Source organism: Pogonomyrmex barbatus, unplaced genomic scaffold (assembly GCF_055798465.1).
Source record: "Pogonomyrmex barbatus isolate J1 unplaced genomic scaffold, ASM5579846v1 scaffold3, whole genome shotgun sequence".
Classification (NCBI taxonomy): Eukaryota; Metazoa; Arthropoda; class Insecta; order Hymenoptera; family Formicidae; genus Pogonomyrmex; species Pogonomyrmex barbatus.
In genome coordinates, this window is record NW_028297127.1 from 13,812,949 (window position 1) to 13,837,777 (window position 24,829).

Genomic DNA, 24,829 nt, shown 5'->3' on the forward strand with positions numbered 1-24,829 from the left:
TATATATATATATATATATATATAGAAATATGTACACAACTGTGAATAGTCGTGAACAGCTGTTAATATTCAATTTTTATCACGTCAAGTAAGATTGATTATAATTGAGATCATAATTGAGTGATGTTAAATTAAAAAAGCCTTTATTTAATTCAAGATTATGTATTATAAGTCAAATTGTGACGTGAGACGAATAAATTATTGCAAATTTTTATTGAAATAATATGGCTTTTTATAAATATAATAATAATATTATAATAATGATAAGAAATTGTTCGTTTTGACGAAATTTAATGAAATAAAATATAAGTAATTTATTTATTTATTTATTTTAAATATATATGATTTACAAATGAGTTTTAAATTTAATTATTTTGAATTAAAATATTTTCGGAAATTTTTTTGCTTTGAAAAAAGTTTTCATAAAATTTCTATGAATTTTTATAAAGTACTGATTTTATTTATAAAAATAGACAATAAATTTTTTAAATAATGAAACATTTAAGAGAATATTTAAAAAAATATTGTTACTAAAACATACAGAAAATGAAAACTAATCTATCTTTATTAAACGTTTACTTGCTAAGAACTAACGGTTTTATTGATTAATAAATTATGAATAAAAGTTTAAATAAAAATAATACAAATGTTGTAATACATGTATTTGATAAATTTTTAATAAATAAATGAAGAGTATACATCTTATAAATAAATATAATGTTTATCATATCTGTATTTAAGATTATATAAATTCATATTATATCTACACATTATGATATAAATTATTAATTGTGATTTTTTTCTTATTTTAATGCGCTTCAAAATAAGCTTGTTTTATTCGAAATTTTTATTTTTATTCTCGATGTGCCAACAAAATAGATATATAACCACCCGATGTTTTTAATAACTGAAAATATAATATTTATAAAAAAGATATATTTTTTTTAATGTATTTTACGACTTTTGTACAAAATTAAATAAAATATTTTATGTAAGAATAAATATAAATATCTATAGTATGCAAACTATGCAAAATAAATTTCTACACACACACACACACACACACACACACACACACACACACACACACACACACACACACACACACACACACACACACACACACATATTAAATTTTTAAAAATATTCCAATATATATAAAATATGTATAAAATATTGCATTCGTCTTTTCAGAAAAAAAGTTACAGAACAATATTTACAATACCCAATAAAAACCCATAAAAAGCGAATAGTACGCCATAGTAAAAAGTGCACCAAGTAGCATTAGTGTAAATATATTATCAATCATATTAATAGATCTGCAGCAAAAAATTATAAAAAATTATAAGAAATCATAATTATATATTAATTTGATATTATCTATTATATTAGATAAGATATTATGATATGACATTGATATTATGTGTATGATATTATGTATGTAATAATCAAGTTGACAAATAATTTTGTATCTCTAAATTAGATCTTATATCTGATTAGATCTTATATTTATTTAAAACGATTTATTTCAAACTCTTACACATCATCATAAATTGATATTAAAAATTTTCAAACTTTTATGAAAAATAATATATTAACACATTAGAATTTTACAGTTTTTTTTACTTTAATTAAACGGAATGAAATTACCTTATATTATTATTAAAAAATTATTTCGTTTCTTTAAGACAATAAAGATATGCATTTGTCTATTTCAAAGTAGAATATTATTTTTAGAATTTTTTATAATTAAATAAATTTATAAATATTGAAAGTAAAAAAAAATATATTTATAAATTTTTAAAATAATTAATTAATTTTTAAAATAATAATTAAATTTAAAATAATTTAAAATAATTTTTAAAATAATTAATTCAAATTTTATACTACTTTTGTAAAAAAAAAATTTAGTTATTTAATTTTTTGTTTTTATTAAATAATTAGAAATTTAAAAGAATATCTTTTAAAGTATTACTATTAAATAATAAATATAATAAAAATCTTAAAATTAGTTATACATTTATTATATTTATTTATTACTATTGATGATTTTATTGAAAAATAATTATAAATATTTTATGTAATAATAATATGTAAATATTTTAATATATGTATGATGAATTTTTAATAGGTGACTAAAGTGTATTACTTTTTATAAATAAATATGAAGTTTATTATATCTTTACATTTATGATCATATCTAGATTTAAATTACATCTAAAATATTTTCAATATAAGTCTGAAAATTAGGCGTTGTCATATTTTTCCATGATTCTGATGTTATTCTCGATGAGCCAATAAAATAGATATATGTATAACTGCCCGATATTTTTAAACTGCAAAAATAATGTTTACAAAAAATTGATATAGACATGAAAAAATAATTCGACCAATAATATGATTGTATTTGTCTTTACGTATTATGTATCCATAAAGCAGAATTTGCTAATTAAATAATTATTAAATTAAATAATTAAATAATTATTTTAATTTCTGATTTTAAAAATAAATTTAAAAATAATTAATATTTTTTACATTTTTAGATGTAACATGTTATTTTAATTATATATAAATAGTCAGTCCACTTCACATAGTTATACTTTAAATATTTATGTGTATCTACAGAAAATGTTACATTATTATTATAAATTAAGATTATAAAAATTAAGCATTCTTATATCTTTATATTATATATAATTGATATTTGATATATTGATATACATTTGATATTTTTAAATTTTTATTTCCTTATCTTTTTATCTCATTTTCTATTAAAAATTATAAAATATTAATTAATTTAAAATGTGCAAGCATTATATTATTAATTGACTTACGTTACAAAATGTAGACATTGTCATGGGGAATAATTTTCCAGCGGTAAGATATAGGAATTTATTAGCTCATTACCATCATTAATTTTTTTGCGTTTTTTGGTTTCAAGCTATATCATTTGTATCCGCATGCAGCTTCATAATCTCCATCACATTTGACAAACAGTGATCAAAAGATGTTAAATTATATATTAAATAGAATGGACATCTTAATTAGTGTAACATAATTTAAATTATCTTTATGATAAATTATCCAGACAATAATGAGAAACATACTTACAATCGGAATTTCTCCTACAGCACAATAAAGACATGTGTGTGCAAATGTATTAACAAATACCGTCATAATGAAAGTTAAACGTAGTACTGTCTAATTTTTTAAATTTATGCAGACATTATTTTTAGAGTTTTAAATGATTAACTAAATTTAAAAATATTAAAAATAGAAAAGGTTTAAGTTTGTAATTTTTAAAAGTAATTAAACAATATATCTCTTTGCATGTATATTTGATCGCGTAACTATACATATCTGCGCATTTTCTGAAATAGTAAATTTATAATGTAAATCTTTAGTTATTTATTCCCTTGTATTCTTTGAATGTTTTATGTTAGATTGTTTAAATAAATCATAATAATCTTACATTGCAGAAAGAAAATAACTTATCGTCTTTAGTCGATAGTAATAACCGAAGTAATCCGAGATTTTTATAAATGTAATAATAACATTTTACAATGATATATGTTTATTTGTTTTAGTAAAATTAATAATTTAAAACATGAGCAATTTTATTTTAACTATATAATTTACAAATCAATGCATTTTTTATATTTAATTATTTTGAATTAAAATGATTCTGCAAATTCTTTTCCTTTGGAAAGGACTTTCAAAATACTGTTTCTTTGTAGTACGAAAAGTTTGAATTATGTTTGTTAAATAATAATAAATTTATAAGAACGTTTTTTTAAAATATTGCTGTTAAAGCATATAAAAATCTTAAAACTTATACTTTTATTACACATATTTATATTTCTTACTAATGAACGGTTTTATTGATTGATAAATCATGAATAGTTTAAATATAAATAATTTAAGACTATTATAATATATTTGACATATATTTGATAAGTTTTTAAGAAGTACATTTTATAAATAAACATAAATTTTATCATATCTATATTTATGATTGTAGATTCATATCATGGAATTATTATGATATAAATATACAGAATGTCTTTATAAATCATAAAGTGATATAAGATTTTCTTGCTCAATTTAATTTGCTTCATTTGTACATGAAAGTTGTGACAATAATTATGGAACATCAATTTCAAAATCAGATGTTGGTGCATTTTTCCAAATTTTTATTTTTATTCTCGATGAGCCAACAGAACAGATATATAACCAGCCGATGTTTTTAACAACTGAAAATTTATGAAATATAATTTTTATAAATGTACATATATGTGTAGATGTATAAGAATAACTTAAGCAATGACATGTCTGTATTTATTTCCTTTTTCTATATATATTATTACTTTATAAAATATACAGTTTGTATTTGAGTAAATATTTATTTTCATATCTGAATTAAATAAAGAATAATTAATATTTTTTTGCATTTTCGGATGTTAAGATTTTAATGTGAATAAATAATTATTAATTAATTAATTTCATATAATTAAATACCGGTCGTGGGGATTCGAGAGAATATACATGTATATATGTATATTGTGATATATGTATATATGTGTATCATTGTATTGTTGACATGTTATTCTAAATAAAATGTTATTTGCGATAAATATCATCACATGCCTCTGTAGTCGAAAGAATAAAATGCCTGTTCGGTAAGCAGGAAATCCAGGTTCGATTCCTGGCTCAGGTGATATTTTTTCGCAAAATAATTACGAGTTTTCACGACTGGTTCGTGATCGGACCCCGCAGTGACGCACACCCTCCCTTATTTTAAGTATTAATATTAATTTCATAGAAAACATAATCTTAAAACGATAAAAGTTAAATATCCTATAAATATTTTTATATTTCGAAGACCACGGTGTATTAATTAAAATTTTTATTTTTTTATCTGATTTTGTATTAAAAATCATAAAATGCTAAAAAAAATTTTATATAAACAACTATTACATTATTAATTGGCTTACGTTACAAAATGTAGACATCGTCATGGGGAATAATTTTCCGGCAGTAAGACATAACGATTTATTGGCTCGAATCATTATCATCATTAGGCTCCTTGCTTTATTTGGCTTCAAGCTATACCATTTGTATTCACAGGCAGCTTTATAAATTCCATCGCACTTGACAAACATAGCCATATGCAATAAATATTAAATAAATATTAAATAAATAAATATTAAATCATGTGAATAAAACAGAAATTTTAGTGTACTATATAATTTATATTCTCTTGGTGATGTGTTTGTGATATACAGGTAATAATGAGAAATAATACTTGCGCGACTAAAATTTCTCCTACAACACAATAAAGGCATGTGTGAGCAAATGTATTGGTAGATACCGTTACAATAAAAGTTAAACGCAGCACTGAGAGACCGTCAGTCATCATCTAACCGGATCAATAAATACAAATATAATTAAATTTTTAATTTCTTTATTTTGAATAAAAAGTAATGTAAATCATAAATAAATAAATTAGGATTTATATTATTAATAATATATGATATTAATAATATATATAACATTATAATTTATAACGCGTGTATACTATTTATATTTGTGTGTGTGTGCGTGCGTGCGTGCGTGTGTGTCTGTCTGTCTCTCTCTCTCTCTCTCTCTCTCTCTCTCTCTCTCTCTCTCTCTCTCTCTCTCTCTCTCTCTCTCTGTGTGTGTGTGTGTGTGTGTGTGTGTGTGTGTGTGTACACAAATATAATTATATTTTAATTATATATATATATATATATACATATAGTGTCTAATTCCTAATACATCGCTTGTATGCAAGCAAAGCAAAATCAATTGAATAGAAAAGTTCTTTATTATTTTTTATGATTTTCGCAAATAGTAATGAGTTATTAATTATTAAAAATAATTATATTAGCCAAATATACGCGTATTTGTATAGCTCACTGGTAAATAACAAGTATACAGCGAGCTGTTTCGTGTAAATGTTCGCTCATTCGCGAATCTGTATAAATTAATAACTTTTTAATTAATGAGAAAATCGTAAAATAACGCAGGATTTATAATACAGGATTTCGATTCAATATAATGCACTTATCCATAATATCAAAGTTATTACTGGATATCACAAAGTGTATATACAAAGTGTTTGACATGGTGTTCCTAATGGTATTCCTACACTATTTGTGTCCAAGTAGAGAGTTAAACTGAGCAGAAAAATTCTCTACCATTTTGCGATTTTTACAATTAGTAACAAATTATTATATTAAAAAAATCATCAAATAAGTACATATTCGCTCGGCCCATCGCCAAACACACAGCGATATGTGACTGCCTAACGTTACGCGCGTTCGTGATTGCTAAGATTGCGAAATGTTTGTAAGTGAGCGCTATAAGTAGATGTTCTGTCATTTGTAGAATTCGACGTTTAAATATCTCGTTACGCTCCTAACAATTACAAACGCGCGTAACATTAGGCGGTCACATTTCGTTGTATGTTTGCCAGTAAGCCGGGCACTTCGATGATTTTTAATAATTAATAACTTGTTACTGCATAATTGCAAAAATCACAAAATGATACAGGACTTTCCTATTCAATTTGATCCGTTTTATCTGTACATAAGCGATATATTATTATGAATCAGACATGCATATAAAATGTATATAAAATTACGTTGCATTTTGTTATATATTATAAACTTCTTATTTTACCTCTTATTTGCAAAGTGATTATACGATTACGTATATAGTATATTAGTACGAAATAAATAATATTAGCACAATTAGAAGTTTATAAAAGTATAAAACTTTTTATATTATTATTCAGAATGTATGCAACACTTAGATGTGTATGTTTGTTTGTTCTGTGTATATGTATATGTATGTAATAACTTATCAAATATTAAAAAATATAATACATAAGATATTATATTTGAAATATTACATACATTGTCTTTAAAAAAGAAACTTATAGAATAATACTTACAGTACCTAGTAAGAATCCGTAAAAAGCGAATAGTATACCAAAGTATAAAAGTGCGCTTAGTAACATTAGCGTAAATATATTGTCGATCATATTAATAGATCTGCAAAGGAAAATTATAAAAAAAAATCACTATTTTTTATTATTTGTATATAATAATCATAAATGTAATCATAAGTATAAATAATAATCACATTAAGAAAAAATGTTTTGTATTATTTTATTTTAAAGAATATGTATAAAGAAGATATATATAAAGAATATGTATAAACGATCTGCTTTAAACACATAAATTACCATAAATTAATACTAAGAAGTTTCAAACTTTAACAAAAAAGTTTGATAATTTATTATTAATTTGTTTATTTATTGTTAAGTTGTATATTCTAATACATAATTTATTATTATGTATTAGAATATTTCACAATTTTTCACTTTAGCTAAAAATTAAAACGGACAAAAAAAATTACTTTATGTTATTAAAAAAAAATATTTTACTTAATTATATATTGTATACTATATAACCTGATGAGACGTATATGATCTTGTACGCTGCATGTTAGAGCACTTTCAAAATGAAACTTATTGAGACAAATAATACGCTTCTTGAGATTTTCCAATTGACCACACACATGAAAAACCAATAAACCTAAGAAACTGTCTGTACTAGTGTACACCATAGCAAGCGTCGATAAGCCGATACTTTGCACAATATAAGTTATCTCGTACAATGGACTTTTGTCTCGATCATAAATATAATATGTTTGAATTGGCAATAATTTCCCTGGATCCGTTTTGTTGGTCAAATATCTCATTGAAATGCCGAAAGCAGGAAGAATCACAGCCAAAATAAGACTCAACAACATTATAAAAAATCCTAATATTGTAAATATACGTGCAATTCGGGCTTGTTTTATCATAACATCTCTTTCATTTGCTGTTTTTGATTTCAACCAATCGTTTTTTATCATGTTTAAAAGCGGCAAAATATCTATAATTAGTAAAAAATATTATTTTATAATTACGTTTAAAATAAGATATTTGTTCAAAATAGCACATTGACATACTTTACTACTATATATGTCAAAAGCTGTTATACTACCAAATATAATTTGCAAAAATATGTACATATGCATTACCTTTTTTATTCAACCACATAATAAAAAGTTTTATTATTGCCATCGAAAATGGTAAAGTATATTGTAGATTATCAATCATAGACATTAGATCACCCCAAATTTTGAATAAAGAATGTATAGTCGGAATAAGACAACCACAGATTGCAATTTTCAATACAAAAATTATACGTAAATTAGACATAAATTTTTCTCGTTTAGTTTCATTGTTTTCTGGCCATATGCCAAAAAACTTCAAACTAATTCGATTTAATCCAATGGCCCATTCATAATCTATATTTAGATATATGCAATAAAGAAGTCTATCACATTATGTTATTCATCAGAAATAATATTTAATTGTTATATGTAACAAATACAGCAACTTTTTAAATGGCGATCATTTATAGATATAATGATTATCTTTACGATACGATTCTTTTAATTTACGATACGATTTTAATTACGATTTTATTTTTTGCAATAGTTCTGTTCTATAGACAATTTAAAATATAATTCGCTATTCATCGTACATTTGAAAACACTATTTTGTATCTAAATTTATCAACGAAGACATGAAAACCTGTATATGCTGAATACTTTGAAACATCCATACCGAGGTCTGCGAAAGGATTAAGTTTCCCTTTGTTCATGCTACTTAGAGGGGTAAATTGTTACGTGTAACAAGACAATTTGCCAGGTTTAATACTATTATACAGGTGTGCGTGTCACATATTAATAATGCAATACCCATAACGAACATACAGTGCGTGACGTTTACTAGCTGGTTTCATTTCCAAGTTGAGACTGCTTAGTTCGAAAGTGAATAAAAAATTATATGATGTTGATGCAGGGCCGCACTTGCTTCCAAAACTATTTTATCTTTATATGTACATAATTGAATAAATTAAATTTACACACATATACATGTACACAATGGAATCATTTCGCGTCTACTTATTTCTACTGTAAGTTTATTTACTGAAAAAGTATTTAAATTATTAAGAAACAAAAATTAGAAAATGTAAGAAATTGTTATTCTTTTTTAATATTATTCGACGATTTTAATTTTTATTCCGTAGTATAAAATATGTTTTCGTGAAGAAATATAATTCTTGTTTCATTTTTCTATTACGTAACAATTCAAAAATTCCTAAAACCGATCCTGTTGTGCTGCATTATTGATTGATTACTCTCTTCTGAACTGCCACTAGCAATATAAATTATTTAAAAGTTTTTTCAACTGAAGTTTAAAATTTTCTAAACAATTTTTATTTCCCTTTGCTTCATTAAAGTGACTTGGAAACAAAATGTAAAATGTGAAATAATTATACATTTGATTATAGCTATGCCATATACTGATGGACATATCAATAATTTACACTAATTCTTAAAAATTCCTACACCATATTATTTCGATATAGCACAATGTAGCTATATACATATATATTGCAATTTTTTTAAATTTGTCTGTTTTTAGTAAGTAAAATATTAAATTTGTATGAATAAAAAATATATATTTAACAATTAATAATACTATTTATTATAATTTACTATTATTTTAAAATTAAGTTTAACACAGTATATTGTAATCATATTACGAAAGTTTACATTAGTAAACCTTGGATGTCGATTCATATCTTGGTATTCACGACTTTGTTGTGTCAACAAAACTGATACATACCGCTTGATGTTTTTAATAACTAAAATTATATGTATTTCTTTAACAATTTTATTTTGTATATATAATAAATATGTAAATTTTTTATGAAACAATCATTTTTAAGACAATAAAGATATGCATTTTTCTATTTCAAGCGGATATTTTTAGAATTTTAAGTGATTAGATAAGTTTATTAATATTGAAAGTAGAAAAAATTTGTTTTTTTGTAAATTTTAAAAATAATTAAACAATATAATAAAAAATATGACAATATAACAATATAATAATAAATAATGTATATGTATGTTTGCCCGCGTATATTTATGTGTTTGTATTTTAAAATATGAAATCATAATTGTTTCTGTTTGTCCATTTGGTTTATATTCATTAAATATTCATATCAGATTATTTCAATAAATTATAATTATCTTACATTGCAAAACATAGTCATTGTCATGGGAAAGAATTTTCCTGCGATAAGATGCAATCGTTTGTTGACTCGGGTCATTATAATCAATAATTTTCTCGCTTTTTTCGGTTCCAATGTATCATTTATACGCATATGCAGCTTCATAGATCCCATCGGACTTGAAATATAAAAGCGCAAGAATTAAAAGACATAAGTTTCAATTACAAATTACATTACATTATTATATTTTATGTGTTGACTATGAAAAAAATTAAAATATTTCATCAATAATTATTATAAAACTTTATACATGTATTACTAACTTCATACATATACATATACATATACATATAAAACGTTATACATACTTCATATGTATAAAACTAAAAAACTGAAAAAATAAATAAAAAAAAATTATTTTTTAAAACTAAGTTTTTTTTTAAATTAAATTTTTTAAAATTTAAATATTTTTTTTCTTCTTATTTTTATTATGTTAGATTAACGTATATAATTAAAATCAAAAAATAAAATTAAAATAACTTTTATACTAATATTAAGTAATTTTTTAACAATCTTTTTAATTAAAAAAATTTTATTTTAAAATAATAAAAATATTATTTAATTACAAATATTATAAGTATAATTTGTTTTTAAAATAATAAATAAAATAAATTTTTATTTCTTTTTTTATTTAATAATTTTTATTACATTTATCATATAAAGCAAAAAAATAATAATTTTATGTTATTAAGATTATATTATGTTGCGGTGATTAGTATTATATAATCAGATACTTACTTGTATATCCAACATTTTTCCTATAACAATAAAGGTATATATGTGCAAATATATTAATGGATACCATTGTAATAAAGATTATATGCATAATAGATAAATTGCGATTTTGTATCAACTATGTAATTTAATACGCAAATTGATAATATAAAGTTATAATTTGAAGATTTTTATTCAAAAATGGATATAAAGAATTTTTAAAAAAATTTAGTGAGTTATAAAAATTAAAATTCTGCACAAATAAAAAAATATAAATAAATATAAATATATATAAATTGGAAAAAAATACTTACTAGTGCTGAATAAAAATCCATGAAAAGCAAAAACAATACAAACATAAATAAGCAGTTCGAGTAATATTGAGCTAAATATGTCATCAATGACATTTATACATCTACAAGAAAAAATTAAGAAGAATCATCAATTTTCATTCCGTTACCTTTGTTATCGTTGTGTATAATTTTATAAACTTATATTAATTATGTATAAATCTTAATTATTTATTAATAAAATTGCAATAAAATCGAGACATTTTATTTAATTAAAATATCTTATTGTATTTTTATTAATTTAGAATTATAAATTGCTTATAAATAAAATTTTCATATATACATACATTCTTTTATAATATAAATATATGTTAATTGTTTTATTTTATCTTATATTAAAACTGATATGATAACAATAGCCAAAAGATTTTATTAAAATCAGAAATAACATGATAAATACATTTAAGGATATTTAAATTTGCATATTTTATTAAATATTTATAATTGGTGCAGAATGTATAAATTCCGCACAGTTAAATTTAAACATATCAATAATATCGAACTTGCTTGTATTTTTTAATGTTCTTAAAATTATTTTATAAGTTAAAAGGGATAATACCTGATAAGACGTATATGATCCAACACATTAGACGATAGAGCACTTTCAAAATCTTTAAACATATTAAGATCGACGATACGCATTTTAAGATTTTCTAGTTGACCACATGAAAAACCACCAATCCCCAGAAATTATCCATATCGATATACATTACAGCTGCTGTTATTAAAGTAATGCTTTGTTAGAACGAATGTTATTTCATAAAATGGACTCTTATTTGCATCGTAGATGTAATATGATTGTATAAGCATCAATTTGCCCGAATCGGAAATTTGTCAGATATCTCAATGAAAGACCGAAACATAGCAGAATTACAATCAATATCAAAGAAAATAACATTATGAAGTACCCAAATATCATTATAAGATGCGCAGATTTCGCGCATTTTATCATAACATCTTTCTCTTTTTGTGTCTTTATTTGTATCCAATTATCTTTGATCATTTGTACAATAGGTACGAGCTCTATCACAAACAAATTAATTTGTAAATATATAAATTAAATCAACTAATTTAAATTAAATTACTTACATTAATATTACATAATTATTTAATCATAATATGATAAACGGTAAATAAATAATATATAATAAATAATATAAAGAAATGAATTTAAAATTATTATAATTAAAAAATAAAGTCGAAAACTATATATATATATATATATATATATATACATATATATATATAAAACTTTACAGAATTGCTAGAAATATTTTTAAACACACACACACACACACACACACACACACACACACACACACACACACACACACACGCGCGCGCGCGCGCGCGCATGCACGCACACACACGCCCATCACAGTAATAACACAAATCAATTTTATAATTAAATAAATAAATTAAGATATTAATATATTTATAATTATATCAATCATATCTAACTTTATCAATATTATTTGTAATACATATATATGTATTGTATATCTTTTATTATACATATTACTATATCTTACTTGTAAAGTTGTTATTACGATTATTTGTATAGTATATGATTATAAATATTAGTACGTAATAAAAGACATTCACATAATTAAAAATCTATAAAACGTATAAAACATATAAAATTTTGTATATAACATAAAAAATTATAACAGAAAATTTTACATGTTTATACATTTTTAATTGTATGAATATTTTTTAGTAGGTATCAATATGTAGTAAATTAATTTGTGTGTGTGTGTGTGTGTGTGTGTGTATTTATATATATATATATGTATATATATATATATATATATATATGTACGTATATATATATATATATATATATATTAAATTTTTACATATATCGTACATATATATATACATATATATATATATATATATATATATATATATTAAATTTTTTAAAATATTCCTATATATATAAAATATGTATAAAATATTGCATTCGTCTCTTCAGAAAAAAAATTACAGAACAATACTTACAGTACCCAATAAAAACTCATAAAAGCGAATAGTACGCCATAGTAAAAAAGTGCACCAAGTAGCATTAGCGTAAATATATCATCAATCATATTAATAGATCTGCAGCAAAAAATTATAAAAGGTTATAAGAAATCATAATTATATATTAATTTTATATTATCTATTATATTAGATAAGATATTATGATATATGGTATATATATTATGATATTATGGTATGTAATAATCAAGTTGACAAATAGTTTTATTTTGTATCTCTAAATTAGATCTTATATCTGATTAGATTTTATATTTATTTAAAACGATCTATTTCAAACTCTTATACATCATCATAAATTGATATTAAAAATTTTCAAACTTTTATGAAAAATAATATATTAACAGATTAGAATTTTACAGTTTTTTACTTTAGTTAAAAACTAAACAGAACGAAATTATCTTATATTATTATTAAAAAATTATTTCGTTTCATTAAGTTACATAATATATAGTAGCCTAACCTGACGAGACGTATATGATCCCTACGTTATGTGATAAAGCACTTTCAAAATTTTGAAATTTATCAAGGTGAATAATACGTGCTTTGAGATTTTCCAGTTGACCATACATGTGAAAGACCAGTAAACCTAAACTGTCTGTACTAGTGTACGCAGCAGCAAGCCCCGCCATATCGATACTTTGCATGATATAAATTATCTCATACAGTGGACTTTTTTCTCGATCATAAATATAATATGTTTGTAATGGCAATAATTTTCCTGGATCCGTTTTATTCGTTAAATATCTCGTTGAAATCCCAAAAATAGGAAGAAACAAAGCCAAAATAATGGATAGCAGCATTATAAAGATCCTAATATTGTGAGCATACGTGCCATGCGGGCTTGTTTTATCATAACATCTCTCTCTCTCTTGCTGTTTTTGGTTTCAACCAATCGTTTTTTATCATGTTTAAAAGTGGTGAAATGTCTATAATTAGTAAAAAAGATTATATTTTATAATTATTAAAACAAAATATTTTTGTTCGAAATAACGTATCAAATAAACTTTTTATTTAATATAATATATAATATATCAAAAGTTATAATTATAATATATCAAAAGCTACAATTTGCAAAAATATATAGCATTACCTTCCTTTTTTAATCATATAATAAAGAGTTTTATTGTTGCCATTAAGAGTGATAAAGTATATTGTAGATTATCAATCATAGACATTACATCGCCCCAAATTTTGAATAAAGAATGAATAGTTGGAATGGTGCAGATCCAAATTGCAATGTTTAATATAAGAATTGTACGTATATTGGACATGAATTTTTCTCATTTAGTTTTACTGTTTTTTGGCCATACGCCAAAAAATTTCAAACTAATTCGATTTAATCCAATAGCCCATTCATAATTTATATTTAAATATATGCGATAAAAAATTCTCAATCCTTACATTATTATATTATGATATTCATCATATTATTAAATATTATTTTTTATATGTTTTTTTTCTCTTTTTTATATTTGCTTTCTCTTTTTATGTCAAAAGAATAAAAATAATTAGTATTTTTTTATTAAGTATTTTTTTGCATATTTACAATGGATAAATATAATCTTATTGTACTTACTGTAATGCATATATAAGAAAACAGATTATATGTGTGCGTAATTATTTAAACAAAAATAACATTTTTAATTTTAACTATATAATATAAGATAAGTTATTATATGGATTGTGTAAACATGTGCGTGTATATAAATGAATAAGCGTATACATATGAAAAAACAAATAATATAAAAGTTCTCTTTGTAACTTGTCACAATTATTGGTTGCTATGAATAACTTTGTTTCTAGAAAAATACAGAACTTTTTAAGAAAGTGATTAGTTATGGTTATAGTTTTACAATTAATTTTAATTAGTTCTTTTGCAATAGTTTTGTTTTATAGAAAATAATTCACGAAAATAATTTGCTATTCGTCACACATTTGAAAAACACTATGTTATATCTATGCTAATCGAAGAAATGAAAACCTGTATATGCTGAATATTTTATAACATTCATAATGACATCTGTGAAGAGAGAATAAGCTTCTTTTTTTTCTTTGTCGGAAGAGTAAGTAGTTATATCTGAGAAGACTCGCTATAGTGATTAGCCATGTGTACGCTGTATAATTATACTGACAAATTTATCAGTTTACACTAATTTCTAAGTCTTTACATCATATTATATCACAAGATAGTATACAATAGCGTATCTGCATATATTGCAATCTTTTTGAATATAACTCTTTTTATAAGTAAAATAAGTAAGTAAATTCTATTTCCATTAAATCTAAATGAAATATATTTTTAACAATAAATACTATAAGTAACAATAAATTTTTAACAAAACGTGCGCGCGCGTGTGTGTGTTATTATATTCATATATATAACAATGATATAAATATGACATGATATAAATATATATTTATTACGATTTTTTTCTATTTCAATTTGAGTTTAAAAGTCACACGTTGTCATATCATTCCATAATTCTGTCTTTATTCTCGACAAGCCAACAAAACAGATATGTAACCACCTGATGTTTTTAATAACTGAAAATACAATATTTAATATAATATATATATGTGTGTGTGTGTGTGTGTGTGTGTGTGTGTGTGTGTGTGCGTGCGTGTGCGCGCGCGCGCGCGCGTGTGTGTGTGTGTGTATGTGTGTTTATAAAAATAATTTAGCAGTTAATTTCACTTAACTGCACTAACATAATTGCACTTATTTTCTTCTTTCTTACTTATTGTCTATTCATAGAGTGCATAATTTGCTAAATAAATAATTATTAATTTCTATTTAAAAAATAATTAATATTTTTTACGTTTTTAAATTCTAGCTGTTTAATTCTAAATAAATCACTTAATTCATTTCACATAGTTATACTTTAATATTTATATGTACTTTATAGGAAATGTTAGCTTTACATACTATAGAAACTATATTATGTACTATAGGAAATGTTAGAAATATAAATTTAAGAGGTTATATGCAGTTGTATAGCCCAAAAAACGAAATTTTTGGGAATTTTTTTTAGAAACATTCAAAGATTTTTTTTCGCAGATAATATAGTATTTACATACATATATTTTACAACTTATATAAATTTTTTCAAGATATAATATTGAAAAACACACGAATAACAGGCACTCTTGCGAAAGGTGTTTTTTTGAAAATGCTTTGCGGTGAGCACAATTTCTCGAAACTAGATCATCTGATCAAAAATTCAAAAAGATTTTATAGTTAGTATATGCTCTAATCTTGAACGATTGATCTTTTTTTTAAATTTCATTTTGAACAAAAATGTTAGCTGAAATAAAAAAGTATGATTTTTATATGATTAAATTTTTTGTTTTCTGTTAATTAAAAACAAAAATTTTATTAGAGAAAAAATCAATCGTTTCAAGGACAAGTATTTGATGTATAAAAGAAGCCTGCAAAATTTTAGCCCGATTGATGCAGCGATTGCCGAGATAATCTTGCTCACCAATTCGTATGTTTGAAAAAAATTTGATTTCGAGAAAAACGCAAATGAAGTTTCAGCTTAAGTTCTCACGTAAATGAAATTACTATTTTTCAACTTATACAGAATCATCTATTCCAGGCCCATAAAGTAAACCTTTTGCTGCAGAAGCTGTCTCCAAAATATATTTATATTTCAATTTTACACAGAAGGGACCGCCTTGCCTCGGTAGTTACGGCGCGCTACTTACGCTAAGTACTTTGTGCAGCGTACCCTTCAAACTCGTATATCTCCGATAATTTTAATTCAAATCACTTCAAACTTTCAGAAAATATTCTTCATGGTATAGTTTACAAAAAATAAATATTTTCAAAAATTAATTTTTTCGACCTATACAACTGCATATAACTTCTTAAGTACCTTATAAACATCATTTTGTTTTGTATAACGATAATTTAAAATTTTTATTTTTTAATTTTTATTTTTTTCATTTCTTATTAATATTAAAAATCATAAAATAAATGACGCTCCCAAATAAGAATGGAGAGTGTGCGTCACAACCGGGGCCCGACCACGAACCAGTCGTGAAAATTCGCAATTATTATTTTTGCGAAAAATATCATCTCAGCCAGGAATCGAACTTGGATCTCATGCTTATTGAAAGTAGTTGTTAAGATTAGATATTAGATGCCGAGTAGACATCTTATTCTTTCGATCACAGAAACATGTGATAATATTTATCGCAATAACATGTTTAGAACAACACGTTAAACAATTCAACGTCATACACGTATATACATATGTATATTACAATATACATATATATATATATATATATATATACATATATATATATATATATATATATATATATATATATATATACATATATATACATGTATATTCTCGAATCTCCACGATTGATACTCCAAAGCAATATTGGCCTCACTCGATGGATGCAGGTCGGACTTGCAGCGGTGACATTCCCAACGCCAAAAAAAAATGTTATATGAGTAATCATTATGTTAATAACTTACGGTGCAAAATGTAGACATCGTCAGGGGGAATAACTTCCCAGCAGTAAGATATAGAGCTTTATTGGCTCGAATTATTATTAATATTAGGTTCCTTGCTTTCTTTGGCTCCAACGTGTACCACTTGTATTCGCATGCAGCTTCATAAACTCCCTCACACTTGACAAACAGTATCCATATTCAATAGATGTTTAATCATATATTGGGTAAAGAAGCATATCTTAATTACTGCATTATATAACTTATTTTCTATTTGTGATAAGTTATCTAGACAATAATAATAAAAAACATACTTGTGCGATTAAAATTTCTCCTATAGCACAATAAAGACACGTGTGTGCTAGTGTATTGAGAAATATTATCATAATGAACATTATACGTAGCAGCGAAACATCGTAATCTTGAGTCATAATCTAATCGGTTGAATATAAATAAAATTAAATATAATTATTTTATCTTGAATAAAGACTATTGTTTAAATAAATAAACTAAAATATTAATGTGACATTAATAATATTGATATCAAAATATATTATAATCTATAACGTGCATATGTATTTATATTTGTGTACGTGTATGTGAATTATATACATTTTACTATACGTTATTACTTCTTACTTGTAAGATAATTATACTTTATTAGTTATTTATAAAATATATAATAAAAAACTTTGATATAATAAAATTGATTGATAATTGTATAAAAATTTCTTTATTTTCAGTAGGCCTATTTAGTAGACCTATTCAGACTTATGTAATTCTTAATAACAGTATTGTTATTGTTATGTTGTCATTAGGCAAGTATAATATATGGCAGAAAAACTGCGCAATGACAATGTAACGATAACGACATTGTCATTAAGAATTATAAAATAAATTCTCAGAATGTACACGACCATCAAATGTATATATATATATATATCTGTTTCTGTGCGGATATACATAATAATTTATAAGATTTTTTGAAAATATTTAAATACATAAAATATATATGTGATATTATATGTTTTTATATTATATTGTTTTTCAGAAAGGTTATAAATTAATACTTACTACACTCAATAAAAATCCGTTAAATGCGAATAGTACAATAAAGAAAAAAACTGTTCCAAGTAGCATTAGCATAAATGTATTATTAATTGTATTCATAGATCTGCAAGAGAAAATTATAAAGAAATTATGATTATCTCTGATTATAATTGTTAATTATCTTTTATGATTATGTTAATTATCTTGTATTATATAATACTCGAATTAGAAAAAAATTGTTGTTTTTTTCCTTTTTATTTTAGATCTAAATTTATATATAATTATATTTATATTTTTAATATAAAACAATTTATATCAAATATATACATTATCATAAATTAATACTAAAAATTTTCAAGATTTAATGAAAAATAATATATTAATACATTAGAATTTTATAATTTTTTACTTTAGCTAAGAACTAATAAAGAAAAAAGGAATTATTTTATATTTTATATTAAAAAATTATTTCATATAAATATGTTATAATATATTTTATAACCTGACGAGACGCACATGATCCTGTACGATGTGTGATAAACCACTCTCAAAATTTGAGAATTTACCGAGATGAATAATACACGCCTTGAGATTTTCCAATTGACCACATATGTGAAAGATCAATAAACCTAAGAAACTATCTGTACTAGTATACACTAAAGCAACCGTCGACAAGCCGATACTTTGCACAATAAAAGTTATCTCATACAATGGACTTTTATCTCGATCATAAATATAATACGTTTGCATTGGGACTAATTTGCCTGGATCCGTTTTATTGGTCATATATCTTGTTGAAATGCCGAAAACAGGAAGAATTACCCCCAAAATGAAAGTCAACAACATTATAAAAAATCCTAATAATGTAAGCATACGTGCAGCTCGGGCTTGTTTTATCATAACATCTCTTTCATTTGCTGTTTTTGGTTTCAACCAATCATTTTTTATCATGTTTAAAAGCGGAAGAATGTCTACAATCAATACATCGGTTATATATTTTATAATTATTTAAAATAAGACATTATTATTTAAAATAACATAAAAAAATTGCTGTTTACTGTGTAATGTGTCATAAACTGTTACATTATGAAATATAATTTGCAAGAGTGTATGCATTACCTCTTTTTTTTAACCATAAAACAAGAAGCTTTATTATTACTATCACGAATGCTAAAGTATATTGCACGTTATCAATCATAGACATTAAATCACCCCAAATTTTGATTAAAGAATGTACAGATGGAATAAGACAGCCACAGAATGCAATATTTATTATAAAAAATATATGTATATTGGATATGTATTTTTCCCGTTTCGTTTCATTGTTTTCTGGCCATACACCAAAAAACTTCAAACTAGTTCGGCTTAATCCAATAGCCCAGTCATAATCTGTTTGAATATATGCAATAGAAAATTCTATCACAATAATGTTTATCATCAGTAATATAATAGAATTGTTATACATCATAAATATAATACTTTTCAAACGGGTGCGTTCATTCATTGCTGCAGTGCTTTACAATCTCAATTAATCTTTTTATTAGTTTACTTTTTAATCTTTTTGATAATTCTGTTTTATAAAACATTTGTAATATAATTCATTATTCGTCACACGTTTGAAAAACGTTATATTATATCTAATATTGAATTCAATCATCTACACCATATTTTTAAAGTTGCTATATATGAAATATTTAAATGTAGTGGCATATTATTTCTTTGATGATGAAATCATTATCATGCATATTCTGTTAAATAATATGATAAATTCAATATAGATTATTTATATAACCATTTGAAAACGTTTGTGCAGTTTTATATTTCATAAATTTTATGTATAGCTGCATTTAGTGTGCATTAATCCGGTGTAGTGCGAATGACCGAATTCGCTATAAGTTAGTTGAAGAAAAAAATGATAACCTGTATGTATCGACAACTTTAAAGCATCCATATCGGCATCTATGTGATAACTAAGCTCCCTTTTTTTTATCCTAGTTGGAGGGGTAGATTGTTACGTGTGACAGAACTTTTCAAGTTTAATGCTATTATACAGGTATACGCGTTGCATATTAATAATGAACGAATACAGAGTAAGCGATGTTTATAGCTGGTGAGTTCATTTCTAAGTTCAGGCTGTTTAGTTCGAAAGTGAATAAAAAAATGTACAATGTTGATGCAGGACCGCATCCTGCTTCCAAAATTCTTTTTCCGTTTTATATATATATATATATATGTTTTATATATATATGTATATATATAAATTGAATAGATTGGATTTACATTTATATAGATATACATAATCGAATTTATTTATATATCAAAATTTCTAATTTAAATAATGAATTAATTTATTTCTCAAAAATAATTAAATTATTAAAAGGTAAAAATTATAAAGTTTAAGAAACTATTTTTTTTTCAAAAGACATACGTCGTTTTATTTTAATATATTTGTTCCATATGTAGAATTTTTGTAAGAAAATACGATTCTTCTTTCATTTTTCATTATGTATCAATTTGAACATAATAAGTATCAATTTCTAAAACCGACCCTGTTATATTGTATCGTACTATCGATTGATTCGACTTTCTTTAGCGAAACTATTATGAGCTATATAAGTTGAAAATTCTTTCAGCTAAAGTTTGAAATTTTTTAAACAACAGAAATTTTTTATTTCTCTTTTCAATAAAATGATTTCGGAAATAAACTGTAAAATGTGAAATAATTTTCTCTTTATTGTAACCATATGTGCTATATACGTATGTATAGAGGAAGTTATCGGGTTGCACTAATTATTAAAAGTTCCTACATTATATTATTTTACAAGATAATATCACAACATGTTTTTTGGATATATTGCAATTTTTATATTTTGTTTTGCCAAGTAAAATATGAAATTTACATTAAATTTAAATAAAAAGATACAATTTCAATAATTAATAATATTATTATTAAATAATATTGCCTGAAATTATGTTTAATAGTTATATACATATACAGAAGTATTACGAAGTATATTATATTTAGTTTCTTGTTGTAAATGTTAATCAATATTTTGTCATATGTCGTTTTAATAAATTTAAAAAATTTGGTTTATTTTTATTAAATAATTATAAATTAAAAATTAATAAATAAAAAAAGATATTTCTTAAAATATTGCCACTAAAACATATAAAAGTCTTAAAATTAATTATATATGTACTATAAACTTATTTTTTATTAATCAACAATTTTATTGGTTAGTAATTATGAATATTTTAAATAATAATATAATAATATAAGAATATTCTAAAACTATAATGAATTTTTAATACATGATAAGCTGCATATGTTTTATATATAAGTTAAATATAAAGATATCTATATTTATATTATTAATAAGAATAATTCTTAGTGTTACAACAATGGGAAACAATAGGGCAATTAAAAATCAGCGCCGTAAACGGTGCGCAACTAACACTTTATAGTTAAACCTCAGTTTATTACAAAAAATCCAAACATTTCAAACTAACATTTGAATCATTCTTAGTGGTATAATAAAGTATAGATAACTTTGTACCCATCTGATGAGCACTATCGTAAAATATGATATTAATATGATATCAATCATGTCACTAAACCGAATGAGATCGATGATTAATAATTTTTAGTAAGGGAGATAATTTAAGGGATTTTAATTGATATAAAAAATATTTGATTATCGAATTATTATTAAATCACTATGATAGTCGACTATTTAAGTGGCACGTAGTTAACGATATAATTATTTAAATTTATTTCATGCGTAAAAGATTTAGCAACCAAGCTTGCCGCGGAAAAGGCAATGTTACTTAAAAAATAATTTTTTTCTAAACAGTAATTTTTAAGACAGTAAGATAGTAAAGATATGCATTTTTCTATTTCAAAGTAGAATATTATTTTTAGAATTTTTTATAATTAAATAAATTTATAAATATTGAAAGTGAAAAGAATATATTTATAAATTTTTAAAATAATTAATTCAAATTTTATACGTTTGTAAAAAAAAAATTAGTTTGTTTTTATTAAATAATTATAAATTTAAAAGATATATCTTTTAAAGTATTACTACTAAAAAGTATAATAAAGTATAATAAAAATCTTAAAATTAGTTATATATTTACTATATTTATTTATTACTATTGATGATTTTATTGAATATATTGAAAATAATTAAATATTTTATGTAATAATAATACATAAATATTTTAATATATGTATGATGAATTTTTAATAGGTGACTAAGGTGTATTACTTTTTATAAATAAATATGAAGTTTATTATATTTTTACATTTATGATCATATCTAGATTTAAATCACATCTAAAATATTTTCAATATGAGTCTGAAAATTAGGCGTTGTCGTATTTTTCCATGATTCTGATGTTATTTTTGATGAGCCAATAAAATAGATATATGTATAACTGCCCGATATTTTTAGCAACTGCAAAAATAATGTTTATAAAAAATTGATATAAACTGAAAAAGATTATATGCATAATAGATAAATTGTGATTTTGTATCAACTAATGTAATTTAATATGCAAATTGATAATATAAAGTTATAAGATGAAGATTTTTATTCAAGATATCTTATTGAAGATTTTTATTTATATTTTATATTATATTATTTATATTTTATTTATTTTTTCAAAATTGATATAAAGAATTTTTTAAAAAATTTAGTGAATTATATTTAAAAATTAAAATTCTGCACAAATCAAAAAATATAAATAAATATAAATATATATAAACTGGAAAAAAATACTTACAGTGCTGAATAAAAATCTATGAAAAGCAAAAACAATACAAACATAAATAAGCAGTCTGAGTAACATTGAGCTAAATATGTCATCAATGATATTTATACATCTACAAGAAAAAATTAAGAAGAATCATCAGTTTTCATTCCGTTACCTTTGTTATCGTTGTGTATAATTTTATAAACTTATATAAATATTAATTACATATAAATCTTAATTATTTATTAATAAAATTGCAGAAAAACCGAGACATTTTATTTAAAATATCTTATTGTATTTTTATTAATTTAGAATTATAAATTGCGTATAAACAAAATTTTTATATATACATACATTTTTTATAATATAAATATATGTTAATTGTTTTATTTTATCTTATATTAAAACTGATAACAATAGTGAAGATTTTATTAAAATCAGAAATGATATGATAAATACATTTTAGAAATATTTTTAAACACACACGCATACACACACACACACACACACACACACACACACACACACACACACATATTTATTTAAAAATATTTCTAGCAATTTTGTTTTAGAGAACATAATTCAAAGCAAGCTTATATGTATTTTTCAATTTTTCCTTGAAAATTATTGTTGACATTGATGATTTAAATAATTTATCTTGTACATAATTTATGTGGATAATAACAAGAAACATGAGATTCATTCGGCTTGCACTCAGCGACTACCAAAATCAGACTGCACCCTCGGCTCACTCATTCTTTTATAAGAGGAACATATACACACACAACACACGCGCCTGCGTTTGCTAGCTGGATTCATGTACTTACTAAGCTCTTGTCTTTGATTCGTACATTTTTTTAGATCTAAAAGAATATACCATTGTGTGCTGCTGGTTTTACTTAGATCTTCTCCGCTCAACCCTTAGTCAACCTCTAAAATATATTCTTTGTCTTGTCGCTTTCAACTCTCGATCAATTGCTTTCTCTTGATCCGAGAGAATACATGTATATATGTATATTGTAATATATGTATATATGTGTATCATTGTGTTGTTGACGTGTTATTCTAAATACGTTATTTGCAATAAATATCATGCCTCGGTAGTCGAAAGGATAAGATGCCTGCCCGGTAAACAGAAGATTCAGGTTCGATTCCTGGGTGAGGTGGTATTTTTTCGCAAAATAATTACGAATTTTCACGACTGGTTCGTGATCGAGTCC

General features: G+C 23.3%; 2 protein-coding genes and 1 pseudogene across 2 annotated transcripts; all 3 read right to left on the reverse strand.

The window, feature by feature from the left end:
• Positions 1–727: 727 nt before the first annotated feature.
• On the reverse strand, positions 728–11,929 carry LOC105433964 (odorant receptor Or2-like). The gene is made up of 7 exons (XM_089078753.1): positions 11,847–11,929; positions 8,116–8,414; positions 7,502–7,967; positions 6,980–7,079; positions 5,306–5,419; positions 4,995–5,150; positions 728–907 (listed from the first exon to the last, which is right to left on the reverse strand). Exons 1-7 carry the CDS (start codon positions 11,927–11,929, stop codon positions 854–856), a joined length of 1,272 nt encoding a protein of 423 aa, XP_088934879.1. The 3' UTR covers positions 728–853.
• Positions 11,930–13,287: 1,358 nt separating this feature from the next.
• On the reverse strand, positions 13,288–17,563 carry LOC148936093 (uncharacterized; annotated as a pseudogene).
• A 220-nt stretch (positions 17,564–17,783) lies between these two features.
• Positions 17,784–19,930, reverse strand: LOC112553038 (uncharacterized). Its single transcript, XM_089078758.1, has 2 exons — positions 19,359–19,930; positions 17,784–17,981 (listed from the first exon to the last, which is right to left on the reverse strand). The coding sequence occupies exons 1-2, from the start codon at positions 19,800–19,802 to the stop codon at positions 17,814–17,816; spliced, it is 612 nt and encodes a 203-aa protein (XP_088934884.1). The 5' UTR covers positions 19,803–19,930; the 3' UTR covers positions 17,784–17,813.
• Positions 19,931–24,829: the final 4,899 nt, after the last annotated feature.